This window comes from Eptatretus burgeri, chromosome 3 (genome assembly GCF_056783735.1).
Source record: "Eptatretus burgeri isolate ZD-2024b chromosome 3, Ebu_testis_v1, whole genome shotgun sequence".
NCBI lineage: Eukaryota > Metazoa > Chordata > Myxini > Myxiniformes > Myxinidae > Eptatretus > Eptatretus burgeri.
This window is the reverse complement of record NC_140963.1, coordinates 101,046,413-101,073,346: the sequence shown is the minus strand read 5'-3', so window position 1 is coordinate 101,073,346 and position 26,934 is coordinate 101,046,413. Positions and strand designations below refer to the sequence as shown.

The window sequence follows — 26,934 nt, the reverse complement described above, 5'->3', positions numbered from 1 at the left end:
AAGAAGCTGGTGCTCATTTCACTGACTAGTCGGATGACAAGCTGTGTCAACCCACCTGATGTTATTTAACGGTATAAACAGGGGCTCAAACTCAAGAAGCTAAGATCTAAAGCCACCAACCTTAACCGTAAAGCCAACACCAGCCTACAGAGGGTAAAAGGTAACAGTGAAAGTGGGGTGGGGTAGGCTCAAGTAGACAAGCAAGGAAATAGAGAAAAAAAAAGGAGAAGATACATGATGGGAGAAAACACAGTAATCTGCAAGTGATGAAATTGGGTTCTGCAGGGAAAAGGAAAGACTCGTTATAAGGAAAGAAACATTATGTTTGCCACAAAAATATTTCCAGCAATTAACTTTCAATGGGTGCAGAGACAACCAGAAAGTTGACATTTCCTTCAGAGGGGAAATTCTTACCAACATCATCTCCCTCTCAAGTGACAGTGACAGTGACAATTTTAATTGAAATTAAAAATTATAAAAGTTATAAAAATTAAAAAGTTGCGGTTCTTGAACCGCATGCATACAACAGATAGTGCCCCAAGACAGATATTCCATTATTACACGTGTAGACAGTCCCCTTCCTTTTGTCTAGCGGGACAACAAGGGAGTGCGTTGCGATGATCCAATAGCTAGGGTTGCTTCAAACATTTCTTTCTTCATTCATCCCCACTCTTCTTCTTTTCTGATTATTCCTGAGGTAAATCAGCCACGTGCGCCTTGGAGGCTAGCGCGTGTGGCGCGGCAGTGAGGGGTCTGCTGCTCAGAGATTCTCATTCCCGGGCAAGCCCAAAACCCGGCGTGTGCGGCGAGTGATGTGCGCATGGCAATGAGGGATTGTCGACTTGAGCTTCCGATGGTCTGGGGAGAATTGCCGATTGCATTAGAAAGGCAAGCAAATAAATACCTCTTAAGAGGCTGCATGAAGTGTTTTTCACGGCATGGGAAACATGGCCAGTAAGATGCCCACACTGCACGAAACACGTACAGAGGCCAATAGAGCGGACTCCATGCCATGTTGGGCAGGACACGAGTGTGCACATAGAAGCGGCTTGTTCTTTTTTTTAACCTCAATACCCGACGCATGTTGGTGTTCGCCACGCGCACACGCTAGCGGAGTTGTGTGAATGCAAGCGCTGGCCACGTGGTTAATGGCAGAACCGCGCGCACTGTATGCAATGTGCTCGAAAGCAGACACGTACATTGCTCGTGAAACGTGCATGGATTTATCCATGGCGATGTACCTTTGGTCCACGCTGGCAGCGGTGGATTCTCCACGGATGGTGAACGTCTTCTCGTCTCTGCGGCCAGCGAAGCTGCAATCGAACCAGGGAATGTACAGTGCGGGACACGTTGGCGCGTGTGGAACGAACGCATTGATCGGACGCCCGAGCGGGCATGCACGACCCTCGACCGCTCGCCCGGGGTTTTTTGCAGGATGATTCACGTGCCAATTTTGGTGTGGGCGATTTATGTCATCTCGTGGGATCGGAGCGAAATATTCCTGATGTTTGGGATGGCCTTGCCGGAAACAAAGTGAGGCGATTTCCGGCCCAAGCTGCCGAGCCACGTGAGGGGTCGGAGCCAATCAGAGCGCCCGATTCGGGTGATGACATTTGGATTCGGCATGGCCCCTCCCCCCGAGCAGCAGGCCCTATAAAGGTCGGGACAGTCCCTCTTGTCAGTCTGTGTTTCCTGCTCCACGTCTCCGCCTCCTTGTCTCTACCCACGCCTCGCCTCATTAACACTGCCATGAGCCGCCTCCTGCTCCTTACTCAACCCACACCCCGTCGACCTCACCCGCCTACTACTCCACCCTCGCCCTCTGGACTCCGACCCTTCTACACTCAAGCTCCTCATTCACGAACAGTCTCCACACGTGCGCTTGGGCGAGACAACGCGCCCACTGTCGGGTACCGCACCGCGGAGCATCCCGCCCCACCCCCCCGAAACGTATTGGTGGCACGTCGTGCTATTGGGCACACAGGTACCGAGACCATAGCCTCAACTATCCAAACCCCCCCCCTCCCTGGTTGCAAAACTCCCTCTTCATTGGGATCTGTGTTTGTGTGCGAGTGCGAGTGCGAGTGCGCTGGCACCTGTCTGCCCAAGAAAGACTGTAGAAGATTATCATTGATATTATTATTTCCATGTTAAGTCTGCTCTGTGTCCCCTTTTGTAAGTTGCCTGTTTATTGTCGCACCACATGCTTCTTTCTATCTCTGCACAACACACTCCAACAAATCTTCACCGTGTCACATATTTTTCCTCACCTGCTTGTAAATAAATTATTATTATGAGGAATGTTCCCTGCTCGTTTTTGTCTTTTCTTCCATTGATCCAGCATGGTCTGAATCAAAGTTTAGCCGGGACTTTATCCCCAACGATCCGTTCCTTTTAGCCAATACGTCCTTGGTAGTGTCGCTCGGCTGCATCCGATCCGATAGTGATCTGGTTCGGACAAGGCGTACCGAGGGTGTGTTTCCCCGGTAATTAAACCACGTGATTAATAAAAGTAACCCAATTAACCCATAGATGGGAGGACCCTAGGTCACGCGGTTGAGTTATTGGCGTCCACGGTCGGTTAAGCGACCCGCCGCATCACGGAATTATCTACGTGTGACGGCCTACAATTCCGGGGAGTCTGGTGGGAACCGACATAGCTTCCACCACCAAGTGGTCTTCTCACCCGACCCCTCAGCCCGCAACAGTTTGGTGTCAGAAGTGGGATGGACCCATAAAAATTGCAGGATTCGAACCCACAGAAGTTTAGTGTTCGGAGTGGTACAGACCCATAAAAAATTTGCGGGATTCAAACCCGCCACAGTTTGGTATCTGGAATGGGATTCGAGCCAGGGGTGTGCTAAGGATTCGAGCCACGATCCTCGCCTTGTGCAATCCCAGAGCGCGGACGGTTAAAATGGAAGCGAACTGAGGGATTGATTGAATTTGGAAAGAATATAGCTCCGTGTGAGCATGTGTACGGGGCCTGACGTGCTGCGCGCCATGAGTGGTGTTCACGGGATGATTCCTGACGACGACACCGCTGAACTCGTGTGTGGCAAACCTCGCGGAGCGGGCCGTGTGCGATTGATGTCAACGGGGATCTCGCAGCACGAAGGGCAGGTGTGTAAAGCACGGTGGTTTGCATGGGGGATAGCCTGAAAGCGAACATTTAATGTAATTAACGGAGAGACGATAGGCCCTCATGTATCGGCCAAACGGAGGGGACGAGCGTGCTGCAGATCGCCACCCTGGAGGCGTAAGGCTCGCCGAGCTTTGCCACGAGTAGACGATGCCCGGCCAGGACGTAGCGAACATCCTCACCGGGGGCAAAGGAGCATTAGTTAGGGGAAGGGTTTAGCGTTAGATAGACCGGCCTCATGGGGGCAGGAGTCGTCCTCCATGGAGCCCAGTAACACGAGTTAGGGGAAATTTAGGTTAGAATTAGAAATGGATTGGAAACAAGGACAGACATGGAACGTATAGTGGGGACGTAGATTAGCTATGTGGAGTTAAATGTAACATGCATTAGAATAAGGGATGACGGGTAGCACGAGTTCATTAGGGGGACGTAGTTAGTAGAGTGTAGGAGTGAATTGGAAAATATATATATATATATATATATATATATATATATATATATATATATATATATATATATATATATATATATATATATATATATATATATATATATATATATATATATATAGATACGATGAGTGAACGTGGGTCAGCGGGCCCGAGTGTGAATGGAGTGAATGTGGAATGCATGGTGAGAATGAATGATTGGGGGGAGGAGTGAATCCCACCCAAGGGAACCCGGGGTTAGTGTAATAAAAAAGTTAGTGGGTTAGTTAAATTAACCCAAAGGATGTCGTTTTGTTGGTGTTGAATGAAGGCACGAAACCTTTTGCAGGGTGCAGAAGACTATTGACCGGCTGGGAGCGTGGCTGGTGAAATTTGCGTACTGAGTGGAGGGCACCCCGGGCACCGAAGTAGTCTGCCAGAGTATGCCATGGGTCCAAGCGACCGAGTTAGTGTAATGGGCACGGGTACCCAGGGGAAAGGGACCCGGAGCGCCAAAATGCCACATGGGCATCGACGGGGAAAATGCCAAGAAGGGCATTCCCCACATTCATAGGCTCGGAGACAGCCTCAGCGACCCGGGGGGGGGGGTGCCGAAGATAGAGTTTGGCAGGTGGGTAGACCTGTCAGTGGAACCATGCTGCCAAGCTATGAAATTGTGCAAGAGCATGGGACAAAATTTGCGGGCCAGGTCCAAATGAATAACGAACACCAACGCAAGCGACGGGAATCGTGGTTGCTAGAACCAATAGTTTTAAGAGTCAGGCGTGTTGAAAAGCCCCAGGGATAGATTAAAGTTTAATAAATGCAAGGATAGATAGGAAACTTGTACCCCTTCACACCATCCATCCCTTCGCTGTTCGGAGGCCCGCTGGACTCACCTTGGAAATGCTGAAACCTGTGAGAGCTATTCCGAGGCCACATTGGGCCTCGAGACAGATTCACTTGTCTCTTCCTCAATCCTTTCAAAAAGAGATCTTGGGGATTGGGAATAGATAGTACAGGTTAGTCGAAACAAAAAAAAAGACAATAAGGGGGTTAGGGATACACGTAATTATAAAATAAGGAAAACAAGCTCAAATGAGCTAAGATCCTCGTCCTCTTAATGACGACGTCATAAAAACGAATATGACGTCATTGTGATGTATCAGGTTTGCGATAAATTATCTGTGCTAATTCCCAGCTTGATTCCCGCAAACAGAATTCGAAAAGCTTGCCTCGTTTGAGATAATTTTTTTCGGCGATTTCCATTAGCGGCGATATTATGACGTCAACTTTTTTTCTCGGAAGAATTTCCAAAATCGGAGATGGTTACTGCCTGCGTGTGGGCTTTCTGCATATATATATATATATATATATGGCAAGTTTCACGAAGATCCGATGAAAACTCTGGGTTGTGAAACAAAAAGTCAAAAAATAGGAATGACATCATAAAAATTGATATGACATCATAGTGATGTATCATGTGTGGTAATTAATCTCTGCTAATGCCCTGTTCGATTCCGCAAACAGAATTCAAAAAGCTTGCCGAGTTTTGGAGATAATTTTTTTTAGGCGATTTCCATTAGCGGAGATATTTTGACGTCACAACTATTTTTCTCTGAGGAATTTTCAAAATTGGAGATGGTTACTGTCTGCGCAGGGTATTTTTACATATATATGCCAAGTTTCAGGAAGTTCAAGTGAAAACTGTAGGCTGTGAAACAAAAAAGTCCACAAGAAGAAGGTGAAGAACAACAACGTGAGTAAGACTTGGAGATCCTCCACGAGGATCTAAAAAAAATAATAAAATAAAATAAAAAGTCTACATCTGTTTGTTTTTTTGTTACAACCCAATGGGGTGGGTATGGACAATGACAGGCATCAGCAATAGGTTGGGGGGAGACTGTGGGGTCGGACCGAGCCAGTCTTCGTACCGGGCAATGCCACCACACTCCCTCCACAACATCACGAGACCACATCGAGGCTGGCCAGCTTCATTTGCCGACCTGTTGAACTGTCGCACCTTACCTGGTCTGCATTTGCCATGACTTTATCTGCCTTGACTCCATTTGCCATACCTGCCCATGCCTTTATTTGCCTTGCCATATCACTCAACTTGTCCATGTGTGCCAGGACCATCTGTGTGGGAGTACTTGCAAGGACTACCCCGCAGGCAGCCGCGTTACCGGGGACTGCATTTGTACAGCCCGGACCAGGCACGTCGCCAGGGCTCAGTATTGAGGGAGACATATGAACTGGATGGGGGGGGGGCACAATTATAATATTTCATTTTTTGATAACCCAGTATGCTATTGTATTCATGCATCTACACTGAGGTTAGTCACATACTAACCAAATTGATCTCACCTAGATTGAATATGTTCCAATGTTTTTGGCCTAAAATTATTTGAATGCAGGAGATCCGCAACAAACTGGCACATTCACAATGCAGATATTCAATGATTAGACAATTGGCACCAATTTAGCTGCACTTATACAAGGTGTTGTCAAGAATTGGCATTAGAAAATTAATATACCAGAGATACAATGACTAAACGGGGGAGGTTGGCACCGGAATCAGGGCACTTTCAAATAAGATACAGTGGGCTATGACCTGCGATCATCACGTTAAACTATCAACAGCAAATACGACCAGACTGAAGATACCACAAGGTCCGCATTGAAAGCAGTCAATTACAGAGGTAAGGTTATGCACAAAGCACTAGATATGGGATATGCAAAGCACCAAACACAACATTTAACTTAAACATCAGAAGTACAAAGCAGCCGACCACGACGAAGGCTGACCACAAGCACAACCACAACCTTCTTTCCTTTTCTTAGCCATTTTCGTATATCCATGTCTTTTTCTACTGCTGCTGGGCAAGCGCTCTCCGTGACTCGTCCCTCGCAACTCGTGCCACTAATCTCGCGACTCCTGACGGTTGACGGTTTTATTTATTAAATGATCCATGCACCAAAAACAGGTTTTATCTGCATAATTTGAAATGTAAGGACGATTGCAAACACCCATTTTTAAAATTTTTATTATAAAATTACTTTTGTAAGATGGAGGGAGGGTTGTGAGGGTCACGCGGTGCACTTCATCTTTAATTATGTAAATTTGTCTTTTCCTTATTCATATTATGACTATATTACATTTATACCTAACTTACAACCAATTAGGTAACCTGCGTAATAGGGCCTCCATATCGAAGACGCTGATTGGCTATTCCTTAAAACTAAATGATCCACGACATGTATGTATACATGTATGTATACATGTATGTATGTATGTATGTATGTATGTATGTATGTATGTATGTATGTATGTATGTATGTATGTATGTATGTATGTATGTATGTATGTATGTATGTATGTATGTATGTATGTATGTATGTATGTATGTATGTATGTATGTATGTATGTATGTATGTATATATATATATATATATATATATATATATAACCACCCACAGCATCGACATTTGACACTAGGTCTTGCGGCAGTCTGTCGTCTTGGCTGCTACCGTTATCTTTCATCTTGTGGGCTTGGACTGTATTGTCTTGCCAATTACTTTTGGAGATGCGCTGGGAAGCGCACACTTATCTCTTGACTGTTATTCAAAGAAGGATATTATTAAAGAACAGTTTATCCAAGAAGGCCTTATTATTCACCACGTTGAACATCTGGAATAAGGGTTTTCGTTCACACAGGTGAACTCTGAAACAGCAAGGAGTTCACAGTGGGCGCTCATCCTTAAACACCAAGTTGTTCACAGGGTGCTACAGGGCATAAATGGGTGGCGTACAAGTGGGGGGGCACCAGATGCACCATGGGGGGGCATTGCACCCAAATGCCCCCCCCTCCAGCGACGGGCCTGGCCCGGACATACATCTCCTTGTTGTATAAAGGACAGTTCAAATGGACTGTGAGATGGCGTGTGGCCTGCTGTGTTAGGGTGAGTTTCCTCCAGTAGCCAGGAAAACAAAAAACAAACAAACAACAAAAAAACAAACCAAAAAAAACCCAACAAACGAAGGACCATTGAGGGCCATGAAGACGGCTGATAATTGATTGCCTGCTGCTGCACTCATCCCCGAATGTTGCCTTTATTGTGTTCCCTTAAGTCACAGGTCCTGGCCCATGGGTAATGTAAATATTGTAAATTTATATAGTTCTAACCCACCTCTTTGTTTGTCTCGTTCAAATTTCCAGCAATGTAGATAAGTTGTCCATATGAGTCTGTTAGTTTAGTTACGCAACGCACTAGGTTATTTTTTTGGGGACATGTATTTGAAATGTCGCACTCAGGGATCCATAGGTAAAATGTACTAGGGAAACCTACACCTGCATGCCACACGAACGTTAACGACTCGGGTCGAGTCCAGCAAAAGGGAGGGGGGGGGTGGAGTAGTGTTGCTGTTCTCGGAACCGCAAGCATACAACAGATAGTGTCCCAAGACAGTTATGCCATTATTATACGTGTAGATAGTCCCCTTCCTTTTGTCTAGCGGGACAACAAGGGAGTGTTGCGATGATCTAATAGCTAGGGTTGCTTCAATCATTTTTCTTGATTTCATACTCACTCTTCTTCTTTTCTGATTATTCCTGAGGTAAATCGGCCAAGTGCACCTTGGAGGCCAGCACGTGTGGTGTCGCAGTGAGGGTTCTGCTGCTCAGAGACTCTCGTTCCCGGGCGAGCCCTAAACCCGGCATGTGCGGCGAGTGATATGCGCTTGGCAACGCGGGATTGTCGACTTGAGCTTCCTATGGTCTGGGGAGAATTGCAGATTGCAATAGAAAGGCATGCAAATAAATACCTCTTAAGAGGCTGCACGAATAGTGTTTTTCACGGCATGGGAAACATGGCCAGCACGACGCCCACACTGCACGAATGACGTACAGAGGCCAATATAGCCGACTCCACGCCATGTTGGGCAGGATACGAGTGTGCGGGTCGAAGTGGCTTATTCTTTTTTTAACCTCAATACCCGACGCATGTTGGTGTTCACTCGGCGCACATGCTCGTGGATACGTGTGAACGCGAGCGCTGGCCACGTGCGTAATGGCGGAACCGCGAGCACTGTATGGAATGTGCTCGAAAACAGACACGTACGCCACTCGTGAAACGTGCATGGATTTATCCATGGCGATGTACCTTCGGTCCTCGCTGGCAGCAGTGGATTCTCCACGGATGGCGAACGTCTTCTCATCCTTGCGGCCAACAAGGCTGCGATCGAGCCAGGAAATGTGGAGTGTGGGCCAGGTTGGCACGCGTGGAACGAACGCGTTGATCGGCGCTGGTAGGACGCCCGAGCGGGTGTGCGGGACCCTTGACCTCGCTCCTGGGGGTTTTTGCAGGATGATTCGCGTGCCAATTTTGGTGGGCGATTCATATCATCTCGTGGGGTCGGAGCGAAATATTCCCGCTGTTTGGGATGGCCTTGCCTGGATCGAAGTGAGGCAGTTTCCAGCCCAAGCTAGCGGACCACGTGAGGGGTCGGGGCCAATCGGAGCGCCCGATTCAGGTGATGACATTTGGATTTGGCATGGCCCGTCCCCCCGAGCTGCGGGCCCTATAAAGGTCGGGGCAGTCCCTCTTGTCGGTCTGTGTTTCCTGCTCCTCGTCTTTGCCTCCTTGTCTCCGCCCATACCTCACCTCGTTGACACTGCCACGACCCGCCTCCTGCTCCTCGACTCTGCCTACACCGCGTCGACCCCACCCGCCTACTACTCCACCCTCTGGACACCACCCCTTCTCCACTCAAGCTCCTCCTTCACGAACAGTCTCCACACATGCGGCTTGGGCGAGAGACAACACGCCCACTGTCGGGTACCGCAACCCGGAGCATCCCCCCCCCCTGAAACGTATTGGTGGCAAGTCATGGTATCGGGCACACAGGTACCGAGATCATAGCCTCAACTTCCCCCCCTCCCCACCTCCCTGGTTGCAAAACTCCCTCATCAGGTTGTGTGTGAGCGCGTGCACGAGAGCGTGTGCGTGCTGGTGCCTGTCTGCCGAAGTAAGACTGCAGAAGATTGTTATCCCCCGCCAACCAATGAAGTTGGCGAGGGATATAGAAATGGGTAACGTCCGTACAGCCGGCCATTTGTACATCCGTCCGTCACATTTCGTTTCCAGAGCTTAACTACAAATGCCCTCAAGATATCTTTACAAAATTTGGTACACATATCAAGCAAGTGGTGAACTGGTGCCTTTTGATGTTTACAGATTTAAAAAAATTTTTTTTACTATGGCGGGGGATATCGAAGACTTTGTCTTCAACGGATGAGAGTTAATCACGTGATTTAATTACCGGGGAAACATGCCGGTACGCCTTGTCCGAACCGGATTACTCTACCGGATTGGATGCAGCCGAGCAACACTGTCAAGGACGTACCAGCTAAAAGGAACTAATTGTTGGGAATAAAGTCCCGGCTAAACTTGGATTCGGACCATGCTGGATCAATGGAAGAAAAGACAAAAATGAGCAGGGAACATTCCTAATAATAACTAGCATCCGTTGAAGACAAAGTCTTCGATATCCCCCGCCATAGTAAATGAGGACAAGTAGCAAAAGGCACCAGTTCAATTTATTCTTGATGCGTGTACCAAATTTCATAAAGAAATAGTTAATAGTTTTGCAACTATGCTCTGGAAACAAAGGTTAACCTCAATTATTTCTTAATACCCAACTTGTTTCCATGGAAAGTCACAAATTTTTTTGGGGGAAAACTCTAAATATAAAAAGGCACCAGTTCACCACTTGCTTGATATGTGCACCAAATTTCGTAAATATATTGTTGTGGTTACCAGATTCGCAAACCACCATTCAGGTCCCTTAGGTGAGGTATCTCGGTAAGTGCATGTGTAGTTAGGCCCAAACCCGTTGTCTAGTGGGAATACATGTCATTTATACGTGCTGCGACTCTTCAGGATAGCCGTTTTTCTTTTACTATCTTTATTTTGGACCAACCGCCATGATCACAACCACAACATCAACCACCGACCACAACCACCGCTTCACCACAACCGCCACGACCTTCACGCACACCTCACAACCGTAGCATCGCCACCGTTCTTGCCCCGCTGTGGGTACCGGTGTTGGACTCATGCAGAACGCGCGTCGAACAGCGTGTACAAAATCACGGATTTTGTGCTTCAAAAACGGATCAAAAACGACACACGCCCACTTTTTGCCGTCCAATCGGTGAGCGAGGGGCGATTTGGCCCCGCCTCCAGAACGATCGATATATGCAAATTTGTGGATCAAAAAGCCTTCACGCCCACTTTTTCTCGGGCCAATGGGGAGCGAGGTGAAAGGTCAAAGGGAGGGGGTCAAAGGCGAAGTTACGGGGGGATAAAAGGACGGTGTTCGTCAGTCAGAGGAGAGTCGCAAACGAGAACGAGAAGGAGTCGAGAACGAGAAGGAGTCGGAACGGAGGGGACGAGTGTGGAAGTCTGGAGCCCGAAGCCTGCAGTGGCTGGAGAAGCTGAAGAGAGTCGGACGAGGGGGTGCTCGCGTCGGTGCCGGGAGCTGCACGCCCGAGGGAGGCCGGCAGCGCGACCTGGCCGAGGTGGAGACGCACACCAGGGATAATAAAGATCCTCTATACCCCGAGCATCAGCAACCCCCTCCTGTTTCCCCCCGCGCTGAGATAGTGCGACCAAGGGGGCCCCGTTCCCACCCCCGACCAGACACCGTCCACGAGGCCCGCGGGTTGCGGGGCCATCGCCGCTCCGCGTCTCATCACCAGACGGGTAGGCCCGACCCGGTCTCGGCCTCAGGCCCGCCTCATTCTTGAGGATATTCTTTTCCTTGGTTTTGGGTATGTGTTGTCGGCGCCGTCTGTGAAGTAGAATTGTACAAGTGTTGCCGTGTGCTCGGTAGTCGGTATTAGCTCTGCACTGTGTTCTCGCTTTTATATTTGCTTTTTGTGTAAATGGAATTGTGTTTTCTTTTTTTTGTGTGCATTTGGTGGAATTGTATTTGTGTGCTTCCCGTGTGCCGCGAATAAATGTGCTTTATTGTTGAACTGTTCTCCCGCTTCGCTTCGTCTTTTCCCCCATTGAACCCTCATCTTGCTTCACGTAAAGGGTTGGTAGTGGGCTGAATACGCCCGATAATTAATCGAACCGTCGAGGTCGACGATAACACCGCTCGGTTATTCTGATAGTACGGAACGGGTCGCTTAAGTGGCCCGTGTCCGAAGTCGACCTGCGGCGAGGTGCGATCGCCCGGTCTACCCTCCGCGTGGGTACTTAGGTAGGTCGAATTTGGCGAGCAACCCTATCCCACGCGGGGGCTGATTGGCTCGATCGCGGTGAGACCGAAAGGTCCACCCGTGACTGGTTCCCGGCGTTAGTCCGAGAGGGTCACGACTGGATTGTCCGTCCGGTGGGCGACGTGCCGCGATTCGAGTTACGTGGCCGTCAGCACGCCGGCGGGCGCGAATCCGCAACACTGGTGTCAGGAGTGGGATACAAATTCATCGCCCTCCTCGCGGCACTGGTATCGGAGAACAGGAAAACAGGCTCTCCTGTCTCCGGCTAAATTCACGGGAATCGGTCCAGGGGTGAGAGAAGCGACCCCCGATTCCCTCCAAATTACGAGCGAGCGAAATTAACCCTTCACGAGAAGCAAGATGGCGTCTCAAGGCGAGCGGGAGCCGGGGGTATTAGAAATGTATATGTGTAATAATGTAGAGTCCATGGTCCAGGATGGAATCCCCGAGCAGGAAATGTTGATTGTGCAGGAACACGGACTCGCCCAACTGAACCCAGAACCTGAAATGGGTGCGGCAGCGGCCGCAGTGTATGACACCTCCCCCCCCCCCTCTCGACCAAAACCCTTCCCCAACCCTTGCCGAAACGGCTCAGCTGAGTGCATCCAACATGGCCCAGCTATGCGCCATGCTGGCGGCAATGAACAAACAAATGATCGAAAAGATGGATGCGAATGCACAGCAAATAATCGAAAAGATGGATACAAACGCAAATGAAATTATAAACGAAATGAAAGGCATGAACAAGCACATGAAGGAAGAAACGAAAAAGCTCCGGGGTGAGACGCAGAACATGGGCCGATGCCTGCAGGCGGGCATGAAGGCCGTGAGCAGGGAACTTAAAATGGCGACTCCACGTGTCGGAACAAACGAGCTGGAAGGGGGTGCAACGGCTGACAGGCCCGCGGTGGAGGCGGGTAAGGAAAAAGTAATTCGGGAGACAAGAGACGAGGTGAAAGTAATTGCGAGGGAGAGAAAAGAGCAATTAATACGGAGAGAAAGGATGAGGTACGCGGAGATCGTGAAAGAGCAAGGAGTGAAAAACAGGGAAGGACGGGAGCGACTTAAAGAGAAAGCAAGGTTGACCTACATAAAGATAAGGGAAAGACGCCAGAAAGAAGCAGAGACCAATAAACACGATGAAGACGGGGTAAGTGACGCGCACACACACACAGAGGTAGTGGAGGATAATGGGGGTGAGCTGGCGGACTGGGTAGAGACCCAGTGCGAGCACCTGGATGGCCTCCTCCAGGAACAAGGGGAGGGAGTATGCCCCCTTGAGGTGAGTCACGACCAGGTGAGTTCGGTCGTGCTTTGCGAGGTTGAGGGGAGGAGTGCTGTGGACGGGTGCACGGAGAGCTTGGGGGGTATAGAGGCCCCGGAGACCCTTGTGGGGACACAAATCCCCAGTGTGGTTGTCCCTGTGTGTGTGGTGCAAGGCGTGAGTGCGTCCCCGTGTGTGGAAGCGACCCCGTGTGTGAGTGGTGTGGTGGCGATGGTGCCGGAGTGCGTGCTTCCCAGCACGCCGTGTGTGGAAGAGGCACCGTGTGTGAGTGTCGCCGTGTGTATGAGTGAGGCACCGCGGGTTAGTTCCCCCGCGTGTGTGGGTGAGGCACCGTGTGTGGAAGCGACCCCGTGTGTGAGTGGTGTGGTGGCGATGGTGCCGGAGTGCGTGCTTCCCAGCACGCCGTGTGTGGATGAGGCACCGTGTGTGAGTGAGGCCGTGTGTGTGGATGAAACGGCCAGTGTGGATGAGGCACCGCGGTTGAGTGCCCCCGCGTGTGTGAGTGAGGGACGGTGTGTGGATGAGGCACCGCGGTTGAGTGCCCCCGCGTGTGTAAGTAGTATGGTTTGTGTGAGTGGTGAGGCACGCATGAGTGAACGGCCGAGTGCAAGGGAAACCGTGTGTGTGAGAGAGCGGTATGTGAGGGAGATGTCGGTTGGCATGCAGGAGCACGCAGCCGCGTCTTCCGGTGTGAATGTGATGGAGTGGACTGTGTGCGTCGTAACACGCAGGTGTGCGTGGGTCGAATGGCGACGACGACGGCGACAGAAGAAAGAAAGCCGAGTAGCGGCTGTAGTTGTTTCGAGGACCGTGCCGGGTTCACCCAGCAGTGAGCACGCGGTTCGTGCTGTGCAACGCACGAGACCGCCACGTGCTCGCTTGCGAGAGTGAAGTCCCGGTCCGGAAACGCACGCGGTGGATTTGCCGATCCCGCGGACGGACAAAGTTTAGGCAGGTAAACGGATTTGGACCGGACGGGTTCTCCACGCGATCGTGTGTGTTAAGCTCCAACGGGCAAAGCACATGTGTTCGCGTGGGGAACCCCTCGAGACGTGGGGCTTGTGTTTTTTTATGCACACGGTGACGCCATGGCTGCACGTGGGGTTGGAATCCGGCAGGAGGGGTATCTCTGCCGGATGGTACCGTCCAAGGAGGGACGAGGAACACGTGCAGCTGCATGACGTCACGGGCAGGTGCAAAGTGCGCGAGCTCTGAGTTGCCGCGCAGGTGCTGCGCATGAAAAAAAAAAAAGCCTCACTTTCGGGTGTACAGGATTCCTGGGCAAGGGGTGAAAGACCCCCTTACCCTGGGCACAGGATGGAAACTAGTTAGGGGGAAGGGTTAGCATAGCTAGACCGACTCCATGGGGCAGGGGTAAGTCTTCATGGAGTCCGTGGAATGGATTAGTTAGAGGGATTGTAGCCAGATTTAGGATGGGAAAATGGGAAATGATTTTTGATGATTTGGAGACAGAGACAGACCTGTAAATGTGTAGAGGGGACGTAGTTTAGCTACGTAGTGTTAAAAGGAACGTGCTGTAGTTTAAGGGACGACGTGGGAGCACGAGTTAGTTAGGGGATGCAGATAGAAGGATGGCAGAGTTCAGCGGTGTGTGTGTTGAAGAGTTGGTGAGTTGCGAGGTGAGTACATGGTGAGTGAGTGAGGCCAGCGGGTCTGTGTGTGTGGAGTGAATGGGGAATGCATGGTGCGATGAGTGATTGGGGGGAGGAGTGACTCCCGCCCAAGGGACCCCGGGGTCAGAGTAAAGTGAGTTAGCTGGGTTAGTCAAATTGAAAAATGGAGGTCGTTTTGTTGTTGGTGGGAAAGTAGGCTCGAGACCCATTTGGAGGGGTGCAGGAGCCCTGTTGACGGGCTTGGGAGCGTGGCTGCGAAAGGTGAGTATCGCTGAGTGGGTACCCCGGGCACCAGGCTAGTCGGCCGCGGTTGGCCATGGGCCCATGGGGGGCCGGGATAGAGTAGTGGGCACGGGTGCGCCTGGCAGTGCGGGGGCCCGGGCGCCATTAGCCGCGTGGGCAGTGTTGTGGGCACGGGTGACCCTCGGAAAGGGGCCCGGGAGGCCGGCCTGCCACGTGTGCGTTTCAGGGGAGGTGCCATGGGGGCACTCCCCGGTGTTAGGGAGCTGGTAGGCTCGGAGGCAGTGTAGTGCCCGGGGGTGCCATCGTCGGAGATTCGGCAGAGGGTCGTGCCTGCCAAAGGGAGCCACGTGTCCCAGCCAGGAGACCGTGTGAGGGCACGGAGAGAAAATTGGGGGGCGAGGCCCGAAATTGTAAGGACACCAACACAGGCGACGGGAATCTGGGTTGTTAGAACCAATAGTTTAAGCGAGAGGCGCTTGTTGAAAGCCCCGGGGTAGTTTAAGAGTTAATGGTTAGGGTAGATTAGGAGATGTACCCCTCCGCACCATCCATCCCCTCGCTGTCGTTGTGGGCCGCTGGACCCACTTGGTGTTAAGATCGCCGAACTCTGGGGAGGCCATTCTGAGGCTTGAGTTGGGCCTCGACACAGGACGTTAGCTCTCCCTTATTCCCCTCCGGGAAGGGAACGTAGGGGTTGGGAGTAGGCTAGGTGACAGGATAGGTTAGCCGAACAAGGACGATAAAGGGGGTTAGGGGACGATTTATAGTGGGGAAGTAAAAATAAAAACAACAAAAAAATAAGTTGGGGCTAAATTGGGGTTTGACAAATTAAGGGAGTGGGTATGTTCAGTGACAGGCAAAGGCGATAGGTGGGAGGGAGACAGGTAGGTAGGTCCGAGCCCGCCTTCCGAGTGGCCAGCACCACCGCACTCCCTCCACCAACCTCCACTGAACGGCAAAGGCTGGCCAACTTCATCAGCTGGCCGTGTTTTGCTTCAAAGCGGAGGCCGGCCAACTTCATCTGCAGCTGCTGTGCTGCAAGGCCTGTGCCGGCCCACTTCATCTGCCGGCTGGCTGTTTTTTCTTCGAGGCCTGTTCCGGCCAGTTCATCTGCCGGCTGTGTTTGCCTGCAGCGGCCTCCTTCTGCGGGCTGTGTTTGCCTGCTCACCTTTGCCATGCCATGCCCACTGCCCACGTTCACCAGCCCCGTTCAATTTTTGCTTTGCCCCCCCCTGTTCATTTCCATGTGCGCCAGGATCCGCAAGGCAACAGTTTGCAAGCTGCAAGAACTGCCCTGTTGGCAGCTACAACACGGGCCTGCAGTGGCGGCCCGTGCACCGTGTTTGTGTCCATGCATCCATTCGTTGTGCTCATTGCGTGTGCCACTTGAGCTGGCACGGAGACTGCGTTTGTGCAGCCCATGCACCGTTGTGGTTCACTGCATTCAGTTCAAACCGTTCATGCATCCATTCGTTGTGCTCATTGCGTGTGCCACTTGAGCTGGCACGGAGACTGCGTTGTGCAGCCGAAGCACCGTTGTGGTTCACTGCGTTCAGTTCAAAAGGGAAGGCCTTGGACTGCGTGTGAGCAGCCAGCCACGTTCCCTGTCACCTGCATTGTTTGAGCCAGAGACTGCATGTGGGCAGCCTGGCTCCCTGCTAACTGCTTTCTTTTTGCAGAGTCAATGATCCTGGGCCATGGTTTGGTGTAAAATTTGTAAGTTAAGGTTAAGATGTACTGTACATATGAGTGCGCCCCCCGGCATGTCTGTCTTAGCGCCGGCAATTTTATTTAAGTCATCCGTGTGAGTGAGTTTGTTTAGATAGTTACGCAGCCCTCAGGTTATTTATTTTGGGGACACGAATACCATGAATGTCGCACTCAGGGATCCGTAGGTAAAGTGTACTAGGGGAAAACTACACATGATGGCACACGAAAATTTGACGACTCGGGACGAGTCTGTAAAAAGGGAAGGGGGTAGTGTTGTGGTTACCAGATTCGCAAACCACCATTCAGGTCCCTTAGGTGAGGTATCTCGGTAAGTGCATGTGTAGTTAGGCCCAAACCCGTTGTCTAGTGGGAATACATGTCATTTATACGTGCTGCGACTCTTCAGGATAGCCGTTTTTCTTTTACTATCTTTATTTTGGACCAACCGCCATGATCACAACCACAACATCAACCACCGACCACAACCACCGCTTCACCACAACCGCCACGACCTTCACGCACACCTCACAACCGTAGCATCGCCACCGTTCTTGCCCCGCTGTGGGTACCGGTGTTGGACTCATGCAGAACGCGCGTCGAACAGCGTGTACAAAATCACGGATTTTGTGCTTCAAAAACGGATCAAAAACGACACACGCCCACTTTTTGCCGTCCAATCGGTGAGCGAGGGGCGATTTGGCCCCGCCTCCAGAACGATCGATATATGCAAATTTGTGGATCAAAAAGCCTTCACGCCCACTTTTTCTCGGGCCAATGGGGAGCGAGGTGAAAGGTCAAAGGGAGGGGGTCAAAGGCGAAGTTACGGGGGGATAAAAGGACGGTGTTCGTCAGTCAGAGGAGAGTCGCAAACGAGAACGAGAAGGAGTCGAGAACGAGAAGGAGTCGGAACGGAGGGGACGAGTGTGGAAGTCTGGAGCCCGAAGCCTGCAGTGGCTGGAGAAGCTGAAGAGAGTCGGACGAGGGGGTGCTCGCGTCGGTGCCGGGAGCTGCACGCCCGAGGGAGGCCGGCAGCGCGACCTGGCCGAGGTGGAGACGCACACCAGGGATAATAAAGATCCTCTATACCCCGAGCATCAGCAACCCCCTCCTGTTTCCCCCCGCGCTGAGATAGTGCGACCAAGAGGGGCCCGTTCCCACCCCCGGCCAGACACCGTCCACGAGGCCCGCGGGTTGCGGGGCCATCGCCGCTCCGCGTCTCATCACCAGACGGGTAGGCCCGACCCGGTCTCGGCCTCAGGCCCGCCTCATTCTTGAGGATATTCTTTTCCTTGGTTTTGGGTATGTGTTGTCGGCGCCGTCTGTGAAGTAGAATTGTATAAGTGTTGCCGTGTGCTCGGTAGTCGGTATTAGCTCTGCACTGTGTTCTCGCTTTTATATTTGCTTTTTGTGTAAATGGAATTGTGTTTTCTTTTTTTTGTGTGCATTTGGTGGAATTGTATTTGTGTGCTTCCCGTGTGCCGCGAATAAATGTGCTTTATTGTTGAACTGTTCTCCCGCTTCGCTTCGTCTTTTCCCCCATTGAACCCTCATCTTGCTTCACGTAAAGGGTTGGTAGTGGGCTGAATACGCCCGATAATTAATCGAACCGTCGAGGTCGACGATAACACCGCTCGGTTATTCTGATAGTACGGAACGGGTCGCTTAAGTGGCCCGTGTCCGAAGTCGACCTGCGGCGAGGTGCGATCGCCCGGTCTACCCTCCGCGTGGGTACTTAGGTAGGTCGAATTTGGCGAGCAACCCTATCCCACGCGGGGGCTGATTGGCTCGATCGCGGTGAGACCGAAAGGTCCACCCGTGACTGGTTCCCGGCGTTAGTCCGAGAGGGTCACGACTGGATTGTCCGTCCGGTGGGCGACGTGCCGCGATTCGAGTTACGTGGCCGTCAGCACGCCGGCGGGCGCGAATCCGCAACAATATCTTGAGGGGATTTGTAGTTAAGCTCCAGAAAAGAAATGCGACAGACGGATGGACGGACGCACGGACGGCTGTACGGACGGAACCCATGAAGTTGGCGGGGGATAATAATTTATTTACAAGCAGGCGAGGAAAAATATGTGGCACAGTGAAGATTTATTGGGGTGTGTTGTGCAGAGATTGAAAGAAGCGTGTGGTGTGAAAATAAACAGGCAACTTACAAAAGGGGACACAGAGCAGACTTCACATGGAAATAACAACAACTAGCATTCGTTGAAGACAAAGTCTTCGATATCCCCCACCATAGTAAAAAAAAATTTTTTAATCTGTAAACATCAAAAGGCACGAGTTCACCACTTGCTTGATATGTGTACCAAATTTCGTAAAGATATGTTGAGGGGATTTGTAGTTAAGCTCTGGAAACAAAATGTGACGGACGGACGGACGTTTGGACGGAACCCATTTCTATATCCCCTGCCAACTTTGTTGGTTGGCGAGGGATGATTAGGTAACCCGATTAACCCATAGACGGGAGGACCCTTGGTCACGCGGTTGAGTTATTGGCATCCACGGTCGGTTAAGCGATCCGCCGTGTCACAAAATTATGCGTGTGCGACGGCCTACAATTCCGGGGAATCTGCTGGGAACCCCCACCTCGTGGTCTTCTCACCCAACAATATATATATATATATATATATATATATATATATATATATATATATATATATATATATATATATATATATATATATATATATATATATATATACACATATATATATATATACATATACACATACACACACAACAAAATATTTATAACAAATTCAAGTCTCCAACAGTGAATAATAATTCACAACATCAATGCACAGTGCATCTATTTACTCCCTGAATGTTGTTTTCCTTAGTTTGTAATCAACTTTTCCATGCTGCTTTGTGAACTCTTATAACTACACGACATGGCCAAAAGTATGTGGACACCTGCTCATCCAACATCTCATTCTAAAATCAAGGGCATTAATCAACCCTTTGCTGCTATAACAGCCTCCACTCTTCTGGGAAGGCTTTCCACAACATGTTGTAACATTGCTGCAGGGATTTGCTTCCTTTCAGCCACAAGAGTATTTGTGAGGTCAGGCACTGATGTTGGGCGATTAGGTCTGGCTCGCAGTCGGAGTTCCAATTCATCCCACAAGTGTTCGATGGGGTTGAGGTCAGGGCTCTGTGCAGGCCAGTCAAGTTCTTCCATACCAATCTCAACAAACCATTTCTGTATGGAGCTCGCTTTGTGCATGGGGGTATTGTCATACTGAAACAGGAAAGGGCCTTCCCCATTCTTTTGCCACAAAGTTGGAAGCACAGAATCTAGAATGTTTAGTCGTGATGGAAATAATGGAAAGCAAACCCAACTGAGGGCAATCTCAGTTCTTTCCACAAAGCTCGGAACAAGTGTGTATCTACCCTCAGGAGAGCCAGAAAACAACATCTTTCTCATCTCAAGTCTGAACTCTCAAACCTCTCTCCCTCCTCAAAATCCTGGTGGCGTTTCATCAAATCTGTTTCTGGTGTATGTTCCCCCTCCATCCCCTCCCTTACCTCAAATGGCAGCACTGCTGATTCCACACGTGGTAAAGCTGATTGTCTAAACTCGGTGTTTGCAGCTAAATCTTGTGTCCTAAACCCATCACTTTCTCTACCCACTTTACCCAGTCGCACCCAACTGTCCCTGGACTGTGTATCCTTTTCTCCTGACAAGGTGGAGAGCTTGCTTTCAAACCTCGACTCAGATTCTGCAACCGGTCCAGACGGCATCAGCTCACGTGTCCTCAAAGCCTGCTCTTCTGCTCTTGCTCACCCCCTCTCTGTTCTATTCACCCTCTCATTTGCCCAAGGTCATCTGCCATCTGCTTGGAAATCTGCTAACATCACTGCCCTGTATAAAAAAGGTGTAAAAACAGATCCCTATAACTACAGACCAATCAGCCTTCTCCCAATCATCAGCAAGGTGATGGAATCCATCATCGCCTCAGATATGAAATCCTTCCTCTTCTCCAATGGCTTGATTTCCAATTATCAATTTGGTTTCAGACCAGGTCACTCTTCCCTGGATATGCTGCTTCTGCTCTCCCATCAATGGATGGAGGTCCTCAATGCCAGACAGGAAATCCGAGCTGTATCCCTGGACATATCACGTGCTTTTGAAAGTCTGGCACCCTGCACTGCTCACCAAACTCTCTTCCCATGGTATCCAAGGCCATCTCCACTCATGGCTCGCAGACTTCCTCTCCTGTCGCAGTCAACGTGTGGCCCTAAATGGAGTTTTCATCCCCTCTTCCTGTGCAGGCTGGAGTTCAAGGTAGCGTTCTGGGCCCTGTTCTTTTTCTGGTTTTCATCAATGATCTCGCGGACTCTCTGGAAAATCCTCTATTTCTCTTTGCCGACCCTCTGCCGTACCATCTGTCATCCCTCAGACCGGCAAGCAGCAGCTTCTTCGCTCACTGCAGATCTGGATAAAATCACAAACTGGTCCAACACGTGGAACATGTCTTTCAATCCAGACAAATCTCACACTCTCACTATGTCTCTTCGAAAGGACCGTTTCGAAACCCCCCCCCCATCCACTTTCTCAACAATCCTCTGGAAGAAGTCTTTTCTTTCAAGCTTCTGGGTCTCACTATCTGCCATGACCTTTCCTGTGAAAGTCACATTTCCAACCTCGCCTCAAAAGCCAGTCGCCGACTGGGAATCCTCCATCGTGCAAAGTCCTTCCTCGGCCCTCTTGAGCTCCTGACCACTTACAAAGCTTTTGTCCGTAGCCTGATGGAGTACTGCTCTCCCCTCTGGGCTGGTGCTCCTGCCTCCCACCTTTCTCGGCTTCCCGCTGTCGAAACCAAGGCATTTAAGATCATCGGCATCTCCCGCAATGAAGCTGAGTCTTTGGGCCTCTCACTCAATCACCGCAGGTTGGTCGGTGGTCTTTCTGTCTTCTACCGACTCCTCTCCAGCCTTGCCCCCCCCTGCTCTCTCTGCGATTTGTCCCCACCACATTTCCACAGGGCGCTCAAGGTCCGCCATCAACCCCCTTCTGGTAAAACTACCAAAATCACGAATCACTGCTCATCTTCACTCTTTCATTCCTCTTTTTTTCCCGCCTTTGGAATAAACTTCCTCACTCTATTCTCTCCCATTCTTCCCTCCAGGCTTTCAAAACAGCTGTTCACCACCACCTCTTATCTTCCTCCATCCAAATCCTCGATCTTTTCTACCCCCGATAATCCACCCAAGCCCACTTCCTTCATTTCTCCTGCTTTCCTTCCTGAAAGTCCCTGTAATGTCCATCTTCTCTGCGCCATGTTCCCCGTCCCATCCCCATCCCTCTCCCTTCCACTGTTCACCTAATGTATCTGTTCCCCACTGTTTTGTCCCTTCCACTCCCGCCCCTCTTGTCTCATGCCTCCTTGATGGGAGTTGTGTGTTCGCTCTCATACGAGCCTCGACCAAGGCATACAAAAAAAAAAGAAAAAAAAAAGTCATTGAATGCTGTAGCATTAAGATTTCCCTTCACTGGAACTAAGGGGCCAAGACCCAACCATGAAAAACAGCCCCGGACCATTATTCTTCCTCCACAACACTTTACAGTTGGCACAATGCATTTGGCCAGGTAGGGTTCTTCTGGCATCCGCCAAACCCAGATTCGCCAGTCGGACTGCCAGATGGTGAAGCATGATTCATCACTCCAGAGAACACATTTCCACTGCTCCAGAGTCCAATGGTGGTGAGCTTTACACCACTCCAGCCGACGCTTGGCATTGTGCATGGTGATCTTCAGCTAGTGTGCGGCTGCTCGGCCATGGAAACCCATTTCATGAAGTTCTCGATGAACAGTGTTTGTGCTGTTGTCGCTTCCAGAGGCAGTTTGGAACTCGGTAGTGAGTGTTGCAACCGATGACGATTTTTCCACGGTGCGTGCTTCAGCACTTGACGCTCCAATTATGTGATCTTGTGTGGCCCACCACTTCCTGGCCGAGCTGTTGTTGCTCCAAGACGTTTCCACTTCACAAAAACAGCACTTACGGTTTACTGGAGCAGCTCTCACAGGGCAGAAATTTGATGAAATGACTTGTTGGAAAGGTGGTATCCTATGACGGTGCACTGAGCTCGTTGAAAGCCACAGAGTTCTTCAGTACGGCGCATTCTTCTGCCAATGATTCTCTATGGAGATTGCACAGCTGTGTGCTTGATTTTTTACACCAGACAGCAATGGGTGTGGCTGAAATAGCCGAATCCATGAATTAGAAGGGTCGTCCGCATACTTTTGTCAACGTAGTATATAATGAAGCAGATAGATGCATGCAGTGGTCAATGTTTACATCGAATCTATTAATCCCTTCAAACGCTTCTTGTTACACCAGACGGTTGACCAAATGCACTCGAGCATGGTTCTTCTGGCATCCGCCAAACCCAGATTCGCCAGTCGGACTGCCAGATGGTGAAGCGTGATTCATCACTCCAGAGAACACATTTCCACTGCTCCAGAGTCCAATGGTGGTGAGCTTTACACCACTCCAGCCGACGCTTGGCATTGTGCATGGTGATCTTCGGCTAGTGTGCGGCTGCTCGGCCATGGAAACCCATTTCATGAAGTTCTCGATGAACAGTGTTTGTGCTGTTGTCGCTTCCAGAGGCAGTTTGGAACTCGGTAGTGAGTGTTGCAACCGATGACAATTTTTCCACGGTGCGTGCTTCAGCACTTGACGGTCCAATTATGTGATCTTGTGTGGCCCACCACTTCCTGGCTGAGCTGCTGTTGCTCCTAGACGTTTCCACTTCATAATAACAGCACTTACGGTTTACTGGGGCAGCTCTCGCAGGGCAGAAATTTGATGAAATGACTTGTTGGAAAGGTGGTATCCTATGACGGTGCACCGAGCTCGTTGAAAGCCACCGAGTTCTTCAGTACGGCGCATTCTTCTGCCAATGATTCTCTATGGAGATTGCACAGCTGTGTGCTTGATTTTTACACCAGACAGCAATGGGTGTGGCTGAAATAGCCGAATCCATGAATTAGAAGGGTCGTCCGCATACTTTTGTCAACGTAGTATATAATGAAGCAGATAGATGCATGCAGTGGTCAATGTTTACATCGAATCTATTAACCCCTTCAAACGCTTCTCGTTACACCAGACGGTTTGACCAAATGCACTCGAGCATGGTTGTTTGGAGCAGCATCTGCTTTGTCAGCCTGTACAAAAATCAGGAGAGCTTTGGGGCGACTCAATTCGCCATAGTCACAGCTGCATCTCCAGATCCACCCGTGCGGACCACGGGTTGATGGTGAGCGACGAGAACGCCCCGGTCAGGATCCGTGCCGCAATAGACGGAGCGACACACGGTCCCCCTATCCCACGGCGGAGGAGATGTTTACAGATCGCGTGTTTCAAACAACTTTTTGGAGCAAAAACATGTGGGGTTTGAAAATGGCAAGCTTTAGTGCAATGGTTTTGGCAATAAAAACGATAGGATAGATTGCAATCAGTGCTATAGTTTGTGTGTAGCATTGCAACGAAAGAAGCCAACCAAAACAAGGCAATAGTGTCACAACTTGGAGATTAATACGATTAGTGCGACAAGTGCACACTGTGCAAGAGGCATCACCCCCATAACCGCAACCACTCCGAGATGGAAAATAAAACACTCAATGGAGCCTTCAACCTCGACATCCCAAACACAAACTTTGAAATCCTCTTAGTCCTGGATTCATGACAAAGATGGCTGGGAAATTGTACACAATGGCAGAAGCGATAAAAACGAACCACGGACGAGGGGCTCAACCCGGGGTCGTCCATGCCACCATCCAGCACGTGACACGCGGGTCCGCGGTCCTGCCAAGCACGTGCAAAGCAATTTTTAATCATAAATTTAAATAAATTAAAAAAAAATAAAATAAAATAAAGGACTCCCAGGTACTAGATCGATAAAAAAAAATAAAAGGAGCAAAAGCATATTACATGTACAAAATAATAATAATAATAATAATAATAATAATAATAATAATAATAAATAATTCTTCATGCACAGATGACGCGCGAGCGCACAAGCTGCCGCCGGTCCGGTTCCCACGAGCAAGTCGGGCAAGGACCTTGACTGGTCGGCTCGGGTCGGTTCGACTCGACTCGGCTCGGCTCGGCTCGGCTCGGCTCGGCTCGTGGGAACGCGGCACGAGTTGATGAAGCAGCGAAGCTGTGCACCGAGCGCACACACACATGGACCGTCGGTGTCCATTCGACGCAAGGATGCAGTTTAGGAAGCAAAACATCGCTTAATGACTTTGAACGAGCTAAAAAAAATAAATAAATAAAAATCACGGTACAACAACCCCCCCACCCCCCCCCCCGGAAAGTCCGATGGATCCGCATTTCTCACCTTCATCTGCAGTCGAAGTAAGGGTTTGCGCCTCTTCTTCTTTTTCTTCTCCTCTCCATCATCCCCCTTGGTTCTCCTGTCTCGGGATACCTGCGCTCTGTCAGCACCGCCGTCCATGCCGGCGCTGCAAGGTCATGCCCGTCGGTCTGAACACCTCGATCGCCCCTCTCCTGCAATCGAGATCTTGGACGTCTGCTCAGCCACTGCGTGCTCCCCGCGGTCGTGCCAACGAAAGCCTCATAACGACCCTGAGTCGAAGCGCACACGACGTTGTTTAGAACACCCGATCTGCCTGCAGAGGACTTGTTTAAAGAGCCGCTCTGGTCACGCCCACATCCATATCAAGCCACGCCCACATCCATATCAAGCCGCGCCCACATCCATATCAAGCCGCGCCCACATCCATATCAAGCCGCGCCCACATCCATATCAAGCCGCGCCCACATCCATATCAAGCCGCGCCCTCTCGGCACCGCCCATCCCAGCAACGTCCACAAGGACAAACCCCCGGCGGGCGTTTTCACGTGTTTACAAACTTCACGCGTTTACGTGTCACGTGGGGTATCTTATTAATCGCGGTTTCCACGGAGTCGCATGAACAACGCCGAAGTTAATAAACCACGTAAGAGTGTGACGTCCTTCGAACGCTCACGACTCTCGTCCGAAGAGCCTTGAAATGATACAGGAAGCATGGCGGGTAACGCAAATCTCGGTGAGAAAGCCGGTTGTCCTGAAGCTCGTACTATATTTTGAACGACAGTCGGCCTGTGGAGCGGTACCGTGAAATAAATAATTCGGACAAGTTGTCGGTGCAATGGATTTTTATTTTATCGCACAGACGTTGAACAGACCTGGCCGGTCGTGCTCGGCCCGTTCATCCTATTTATGAACACAAGTCGGCCACGTGCTCCACGTGCTCCACGTGCGCCCATCCCGCACTTTCGCACGTGTCGTTGATAACGTTGCTCCGCCCTCCCTGAGTGACAAGCTACTAGGCTCCGCCCCCACCTTCGTGAGCCAATGAGCGCTCAGCCAGTCTGTTCAAAGCGTCGGGCAGCGACAAGACGTCACGACTGCAGGAGTGACGCAACGGCCCACTGATTGACGTCACCGTATTACGAAGCCAGGAAAGTGACGTCATATCTGCAGTGACACCAAGCAGCTCGTGCCAAGGAGTGTGTGTGTGTGTGTGTGTGTGTGTGTGTGTGTGTGTGTGTGTGTGTGTGTGTGTGTGTGTGTGTGTGTGTGTGTGTGTGTGTGTGTGTGTGTGTGTGTGTGTGTGTGAGTGAGTGTGTGTGTGTACCTGCATGTGACCTTGTGCGCATCCTGCGATTCGTTTTGGGACCTGCAACCCTGAAATCCATGAAAACCGACGATCAAAACAGAACGAATTGCTGAACGAGTTGGCCAATCACACGGCAGCTTGAACTCCTTGACCTGACGTCAATTTAATTTCAGTGACGCGAAAAATGACATCAATAATTATTAACATCCAATACAATTGCTGCACGTCACATGATGTCCCCTCGTACTCTCTTCCCTGGCCGTCCCAAGGTGAAGATACTCGGGCCCGGTCCGTGTAGGCCGTGCTGGCCGTGCTGGCCGTGCAGGCCGTGTAGGCCGTGCTGGCCGTGCAGGCCGTGTAGGCCGTGCAGGCCGTGCAGGCCGTGTAGTCCGTGTAGTCCGTGTAGTCCGTGTAGTCCGTGTAGGCCGTGTAGGCCGTGTAGGCCGTGCAGGCCGTGCCCATACATCATCGCTCGCTGGACGTTTATGGCGACGTTGAGTGAAACTCGGGTTTCCTTTCTGGCCACGTGCCCGCTAATCGCTGCATTCTGATTCCCCA

The 26,934-nt window shown here is 50.5% G+C and overlaps 1 protein-coding gene across 5 annotated transcripts in view; it reads right to left on the bottom strand.

Annotated features, from left to right (window-relative positions):
* Positions 1–25,417, bottom strand: part of LOC147030540 (5'-AMP-activated protein kinase subunit gamma-1-like) — a 202,971-nt gene extending 177,554 nt beyond the window's left edge. For 2 of the 5 annotated variants that reach the window (XM_085874693.1, XM_085874696.1), the window contains exons 1-2: positions 25,092–25,417; positions 24,482–24,550 (exon numbers count right to left, since the gene is read on the bottom strand). In XM_085874693.1, coding sequence (XP_085730819.1) covers positions 24,482–24,550; positions 25,092–25,208 — 186 coding nt within the window. In that variant the 5' untranslated portion in view covers positions 25,209–25,417. Of the gene's footprint in view, positions 1–4,469; positions 4,562–24,481; positions 24,551–25,091 lie in introns of those variants that run through there. The other 3 variants (XM_085874694.1, XM_085874695.1, XM_085874697.1) reach the window with 3 other exon arrangements.
* Positions 25,418–26,934: the final 1,517 nt, after the last annotated feature.